Here is a 7910-nt window from a genome sequence, read left to right as displayed (position 1 = left end):
GAAGGTTAGCCGGTGGTTAAACTGAGGATTTGAGACTTTGCCACATCTAAATATGGTTTCATATTAGCTAAGCAAATTGTTCCAACCAACTCTTTTCGTTGTTTTTTCTTGAATAGTCACATTAGAGGAATATGGCTGAGCCAATTTCCAATCTTGCAAATAACCTCAAAATTTGGCAAAAATTCATTGAGATTGCCTTCCTATTTGGTGGAGTACATGGCTTGAAAAATGTCATAAACCCTTTGAAATTTAGTCTACAATAGTCCAATTATGGTCGGAAAATAGTCACTTCCACTCTTTAGATTTTGGGAAAACCAACTTTCTTAAAATAACCACAATTCCCCTCAAATGAGTTTCAAATTACTTTTCTTAGGCTCAATCAATCACAAGATTACTTCTTAAAAAAGATCTTGTTGATCACCTTGTCAAATATCCTCTACCATTTGATGAAGATAATACAAACTATAGAGTTTAGTGGGTGACTCCTTTTAATAGATACGGAGGGGGAACAAAATAAGGTTTAGTGGCAATGAGTAACAACCAACAAAAATGAATGAGTATTTGGAAGGAGTGGCTTCAAAGTTGTGCTATGAGAATAGGCAAATTGATGGACAAGGCTTCAATCTTTAGATCTTGGGGGCGGTTACCCTTGAGAATATCTATGTCAATGTCAGAGTAATTCCAGAGGCATTACCCATGGAACCAGTATCGGACAATCTTTAACGATCATTATGTCCCTGTTCCCATCCAAACGCATCCTGATTATTTGGTTTTCAAATTGAGCATGTCACTTGAGCATGAGTCTCTGGCTCCGCAGGTCACGAAGCGGTTCACCTACTGTTCCTGCGAGCATCCTACTCCTCACTCCCCTCAAAAACCTCGTTGCCGAGAAAATATCGAAGCCCCTTCCAAGTTTTATATATCCAGAATGCGAGCCAAGTCGATATACGCAATGTGCGAATGCAGAAACAGCGGATTTGCGAGTATCGGAAGAGTTCTGCTTACGCTTCCTTTCTTATTGCAACTCAAAATCTTTAAAAATGGGCATTTCTGTTCACAGCTCTGTAATCAAAATGGGTGTTCAGGATAACTTGCTCCTCAACAACAATCTCTTATCTCTGTACTCGAAATGCCATGGAGCTCATGAGGTGCGAAGTCTGTTCGATGAATTGCCTGAAAGAGATGTGGTTTCTTGGACTGGGGTCATATCTGCTTACGTAAGAGCAAGGAACTATGAAGAGGCACTCAAGTTTTTTTATCAGATGGTGGCCTCTGGAGTTGTCCCTAACGAATTTACTTTCTCGAGTGTCCTACGTTCATGTTGCTCCCTCGAGGAATTCGAAGCAGGGGTTTGTATTCATGGCCAGATAATAAAACGTGGCTTTGGATTAAATCCAGTTTTGGCTAGTGCTCTGGTAGATTTCTATTCTAAATGCGATAAGCTGGTTGAAGCTTTCAAATCTTTCCAGGAAATGAGCAGTCGTGACACGGTTTCTTGGACTATTGTGATCTCTTGCTTCTCCAGGGCAGGGGATTGGACTCAAGCTTTGAGACTATATATCTATATGATTGAAGAAGGATCATCTCCAAATGAGTTTACCTTTGTGAAGCTTTTAGTGGCAGCAAGTTTCCTCAGTTTAAATTATGGGAAATTGCTTCACGCTCATATAATTCTGTGTGGTATCAAACTTAACTTGATCCTTAAAACGGCCCTGGTTGATATGTACTCAAAATATAAGAGGATGGAGGATGCTGTCATAGTGCTGAATCTCACACCAGAAACTGATGTAATGTTGTGGACAGCTCTAATTTCTGGCTATGCACAAGTCTCAGATTTTGGAGGAGTAGTCAGTACATTCTCCAGGATGGAACAAGCAGGAATTTCCCCTAATTCTTTTGCTTTTTCCAGTATCCTTAGTGCTTGCACTTCTGTTCTGGCAATGGAATTTGGTCAACTCATTCAGTCACGGGTGATCAAGGTGGGATTGGACTGTGATGTCTCTGTTGGAAACGCCCTTGTGGACCTGTACATGAAAAACTCTTCAACAGTAGAGGAAGCTCGGGGAATCTTTACAGGAATAGTTTCACCAAATGTAATTTCTTGGACATCGCTGATTGCTGGATATGCTCAACATGGACATGCTCATGAAGCTTTTGAAGCTTTAGCTAATATGCAGATTGCAGGAATTCAGCCTAACTCATTTACAATCTCTTCCATCCTCAAGTCTTGCAGAACCTTAGAAGCTGTAGACCAGGTAAGGAAGCTCCACGCGTATGTAGTGAAGACTAAGGTAGACTCTGATCCATCTGTTGGAAACTCTCTGATTGATGCCTATGCTAGACTAGGGAAGGCAGTTGATGTATCAAATGTGATGGAAATGATGACCCATAGAGATATCATCACGTATACGAACCTAGCTGCAGGAATGAATCAGATGGGTCATCATGAAATGGCATTAAACATCTTGCAGCTAATGCGTGAGCATGATGTAAAGATGGACAATTTTGTTCTTGCCAGTTTCTTGTCTGCAGCTGCAAACTTAAGTGCAATGGAACCTGGCAAGCAACTTCATTGCTATGCAATAACATCTGGCTTGATCAACAGCCTTTCTGTCTTGAACAGCCTCATAGACATGTATGGCAAATGTGGGACTGTAAGAGAAGCCCAGAAAGTCTTTGCAGAAATTACTGAGCCTACTGAGGTTACATGGAATGGCTTGATTTCAGGATTGGCTGCACACGGTTTCTTCTCTGATGCCCTCTCCCGTTTTGAAGACATGCGGTTGTCTGGAATACAACCTGATGGTGTTACTTTCCTGTTAGTCCTCTATGCTTGTAGCCATGGCGGGTTAGCTGATCTGGGCCTTGAGTATTTCAGCTTCATGAAACAAGCCTACGGGATAACACCACAAATCGATCACTACGTGTGTCTGGTTGATCTCCTCGGCAGGGCCGGTCGGCTTAGGGAGGCTGCAGGTGTAATAGAAACCATGCCTTTCCACCCAGATGCCCTGATTTACAAAACTTTATTAAGTTCTTGCAAGGTTCACCGGAATTTGGTTCTTGGGGAAGAAATAGCAAGACGGGCACTTGAATGCAATCCGTGGGATCCAGCAGTCTATGTCATGCTTGCAAACATATATGACGATGCTGACAAACTGGAATTTGGGCAGCAAATCCGCCAAATGATGAGAGAGAGGGGATTGCGGAAAACCCCAGGACAAAGCTGGATAGAACTAAAGAACAAGGTCTATTCTTTCACTGCAGACGATAGATCAAACCCACAGACAGACAAAATTCATGAGAAACTAGACTCACTTAAGAGGACAGTAAGAAGCCTGGGCTTTCCTTATGCAGAAAGTGCTGGGTCCGCTTATCACAGTGAGAAGCTGGCCGTTGCTTTCAGTCTTCTGAATACCCCATCAACAGCACCGATACGTATAATAAAAAACATACGCATCTGCGAGGAATGCCATGATTTCTTTAAGCTTGTGACCTGTGCGGTCGATAGAGAGATAATTGTAAGGGACAATAACCGCTTCCACTCGTTCAATAAGGGTGATTGCTCTTGCAGAGGTTACTGGTAAATCTGTTTTCTGCAAACATATACAATCCTCCCCAACACCTCCCCCCCCCCAAATCAACCTGAGCCTGATTCCCATCAGTGAGAACGAAAGAAATCTATGCACTGGAATCACAAGTCATTTGGGTTTGGTTTTTCTATGTCGTTCCATGCTCAGAAGTGCAAGATTGTGCATTCCTGTGGGAGCAAGGTAGTACAAGATTCAATGTTTGATCGATTTTGTAATTCATCTTTATAAGCTTATAAAATCATCTTATTCAGTCATAAATTGGGAAGTTACCTAGAGAATTTACCAGGTCCAGAAATGTGCTAGTGCACTTGAAAGGGATATAAATTAGATAAATATGAAAGGGTGTGTTTTTGCTTTCTAGAAAAATGAAATAAAGTCGCATGATTTTTTTTAAAAGATTAGTATCATGATTCCATTACCAATCACTTCCTTGATTCAAAAAATAAAGATTAAATAACTGAAAAATTATCCTCAAATCTACACTTACTTTCTCTGGCCATATATGATCTCTTACTTTAAAACTAATGCAAAATTGCTAACTGGAATTTGGTGTCTCATAACCCAAATTAGACTTCTAAACTCATTCAGTTTGGCATGTCATCATGTTGATCTTTTGCATGTTTTCTTTTACTTATTTTATTTTTCATTAGTAAAAAGGTAACATAAATAATGGAAGGGATAGTGTAATGAAAAAGTTAACATGAATGATGGAAGAGAGAGTTGATGAAGAATTAATAGAAAAGAAATCCTATCAAATCCACTTTACAGCTACTAAGTAAGAGCAGGAATGTTAATCCTCTAATTCCTATGTAAGGACCCTGAGTAGTGACTAATGTTTTTTTTTTTTTTTTTTTGAGCCAGGAATACTAATGCTAATTTATTTTAAGTTTCAATGTTTTATGAGAAGGATTGGGAGACTAAAGCTGTAATGAGTGAAGTCTATTGAGGTTATGTGTAAGGGTGTAGGCTATGTGTTCACTGGTCAGGCATGGGTCTCCTAAAAGATATAGTAAACCTAACAAAATAGTCAAGTCCAAAAGAAGTGAGCAGTAATTGATTCCCAATTTTCTTTTCTCTCTTCTGTGCAAAAGCTGTAGGAGTTTGGGTTTCCCTTGAAGCAACCTAGTTATTCCCACTTTTCTCCTCTACCACCAAATCCGTATCTTACACACACACATGCTGCCTCTTTTGTTCCTTCAAGATTGTAGTTAAAATCCTTGCATTATATGTTAGCTTGATTATACTGGATCAAGATACATGATTCAATTTGTGTCCTTCTATTGGTTATCTAAATAGCCATACTTTTTTGCTTATTTGGTGTATTTCTTCTCCTATTTCTACATTGTTTTTCTTTCTTTTGAATTGTCATTGCTCTACTTGTTTCTCAGAAATTCAAATTCTGATGTTGTTTGCGAATCCTGTTAGAATTAGTTTGTGGCTTTAAACCACAGCCTCTGGGATTCAGATACACTCCCCCATCTATCTCTGATCCTCCAGAAGCTTTTTTTGTAATCATGCAGATACTGGGAAAGTGTTCTATCAGGTTGAACATTGAGATACTGTGAAGCATGCTAGTGGTCCATCTCACCAATGATTTCCTTTTCTTGGAAACCCTAATCTCATTTTCTTCATGTTTTTAATCTTTTAGTGAGAAATTTCACAGGGAAAAAACCGACACTGGAACACTTTACATTTATATAAAACAATTTATGTTTATGCACATTAGATGTTTTTGACCTGTAATGAATACATATACTGATGCAGGTTGGCTGAGGCTTGAAAAAGCCAAAGTGCGTTATCTGGTTCTTTTGAGGAGAGAGTGGGCAGAAGATGCTGAACTCATCAGAGGGATGTACTTGAGGAAATAAACTCAGATAAAGATGTATCTCGTCCAGGAAAGTCAAAGAAGACTGCCATGAAGAAGACACGACTTCATATTTTCTTTCCCTGATTAAGAAAGGTATGTTATAGTAGGTGTTGTGCTGTAGCTTCACTGTTTCTCAAATTTAATCCATTTAGCGCATCTCTTCTCTGTCACCTCTGGTCTTTCGCTCTTGTTCCCGGTGGTTAATTAGGGGTAGAATTCATTACTTTTTTTTTCATTTAGGAAAATATTATGTATATTATTCATTGATCTTTATTCTTTTTTTGCATTTTTTAATTTTGTGTAAAGATTATCTTTCAAAAAAAGAAAATTTTGGTAACTCCTGAAATTTTTGGGCAGCTGATGATTTACACATGAACATGGATCAGTTCGAAGGATTTGTCTTCCTTCTTTTGGCTCGTTGGAAACTGATAATGCATGTATCCAAGTCTGTTTCTGTAAAAAAAAATTCTCTGTTATTTTATGACTTCGTAAACTAAGTAATATTTTGGAAGAATGCAAAACAATTTTCCAACAAATTACATGCAACAGTGGAGTTCTCATACATTGTCCCTATGAGCAAATTTACTTTCAGTGCAGATTAACATAATTTAGGGTCTGCAATCTCGCTTTCTGTTCTCCTCCTGACCAATATCTTGATGTTAGGAAAAATGAGTATGAGAACTGACTCCAATGCTGTCATGCAGATGAAGTCATTGCCATATAGTTGAACAGGCAAACATAAATACAGTTTTCAGCGCATTGAGGTTCCTTTTCTGCCCGTCCATTCTTGTGACTGTGAGGAGCATTCTGGCCATTCTGCAACTGCTGTTGAGAAACTTGTTTCCTCTATAAATGTGGAATTGATGAAGAATAGCTGAATATTATGAACTTTGAAAAGGCAGCAGAAAGTGAGACGATGTCAAACTTATAAAACAGATCTAACCATGTTCCTGATGAGGCACCGTCTAATGATGAATAGAAAGATGAATCTATGGATGAAAATGACCTAGTCCTCAACATAGCAACTGAAGGAGATAGCAGCAGACTGAATTTGGTGCAATTGCATGGGAAGAAATCCACTTTGGTGGATAAGATATTGATGATCTGATGTCCTGTTGTTGTTATTTTTGTTGGTGTAGATAGGCCTTTCAATGATAGTTTTTGTACTTGTCCCAACCTTTCCCTTTCCTGGCACCTCTAAAACTAAAATTTTGTGTTTGAGATGAAGTTCTAATCCTTAGTGTTCTGTAGGAGGGCTCAAGTTATTTTTTTTCTTTTCTTCTCTTCTCCCTTCTCTCTACACTGATTGAGTGGCAATTTACTGGTCAGTTGCCCCTATTATATACAATGTCTAGTAAGGGAATTGGGAGAAGAAAAAAAACTCTGATGGTGTTTTCTCTTTTTGAGAAACCAACTTGGTTAATGAAAAATAGTATCTAGTATTTTTTTGAGAAAAATATGTAGTTTTTAATAAATCTCTCTCTTGGCCATACCCATTGATGATTAGTTACAACTGTTACAGCTATATGCATATCACTCATCTTTCAAAATAATAATTATAAATTATGTTACCCAATTGACAATTTAATACTTGCACCTCTCACTCATTAGAAGGACATTGTGTTGGGGGAGCTCCTGCCAGGAAGAGAAATAAAAAAACACAGACATAGGTAGTGGCTTCCTCCTTGTTTTTCTTCCATCAAGAGCCACAAAGGGCCAATTTATATTGAGCCCATACTAAAACTTGCACTACTTAATTGGTTAGAACAACCCATTTTACAACCCTCACCCTCAATAAAAGTTTACAACATGCCTAGACCCACATTTAAGATTTTTATAGCAGTAAATTAGAATCTCTAACCTAGACCCACAAGAGGACTTCAATGTGGCCTAGATCCTCATTTGGTTCATAAACCTAGACCTTCAAAAGGATTTTTAGTACTAGCTACAAAGACTTTCTAAATGAATTGTATCGAGGGAAGGTCTTGCCTATATAATGCTTAACCAAAACACATGCAAAGGTTACTTGGTCACACTTATGTCCACATACAATGCTTCTCAATAGATTGAATTCAAAGTTACAAACTAAAATAAAAATTACAACAACCCTAAGTACTCGATTTATGTGGGTACAATTTAATAAGTCCTTAATTGACTAGATGTTATAGTTCAATGCTTAAAAAAACTTTTGGATTGGTTTTTTTCAAATTAGGGGACAACTCAAAACCAGTCAATATTAGTTTAAGCTCAAATTTCTAACACGAGAAATAATCTAAACTTTCTAATTGATTTTATACAAGAACACTAGTTCAAGTACACTAGGCCAAGTACAATTACTAGATTCAAAATAAAGCTTGATAGGACTTGGGTTTGTGAAATTTAGGCCAAACTACTTACTGACTTATGCCAATTCAAATTCTTTTACTAAAATGAACAAGATATAAATGGAA

General features: G+C 38.1%; 1 protein-coding gene across 1 annotated transcript; it reads left to right on the top strand.

The window, feature by feature from the left end:
• The first annotated feature begins 644 nt into the window (after positions 1-644).
• LOC137948615 (pentatricopeptide repeat-containing protein At5g52850, chloroplastic) lies at positions 645-6836 on the top strand. The gene is made up of 3 exons (XM_068794712.1): positions 645-3773; positions 5358-5553; positions 6165-6836. The coding sequence occupies exon 1, from the start codon at positions 798-800 to the stop codon at positions 3585-3587; it is 2790 nt and encodes a 929-aa protein (XP_068650813.1). The 5' UTR covers positions 645-797; the 3' UTR covers positions 3588-3773; positions 5358-5553; positions 6165-6836.
• The last annotated feature ends 1074 nt before the right edge of the window (positions 6837-7910 follow it).

Source organism: Aristolochia californica, unplaced genomic scaffold (assembly GCF_029961685.1).
Source record: "Aristolochia californica isolate CCGP_79_NKW_82.1479 unplaced genomic scaffold, dmAriCali1.0.hap1 SCAF_13, whole genome shotgun sequence".
NCBI classification, from domain to species: Eukaryota; Viridiplantae; Streptophyta; class Magnoliopsida; order Piperales; family Aristolochiaceae; genus Aristolochia; species Aristolochia californica.
Note: the sequence above shows the minus strand (reverse complement) of the source record. Positions and strands in the feature narration are given on the sequence as shown.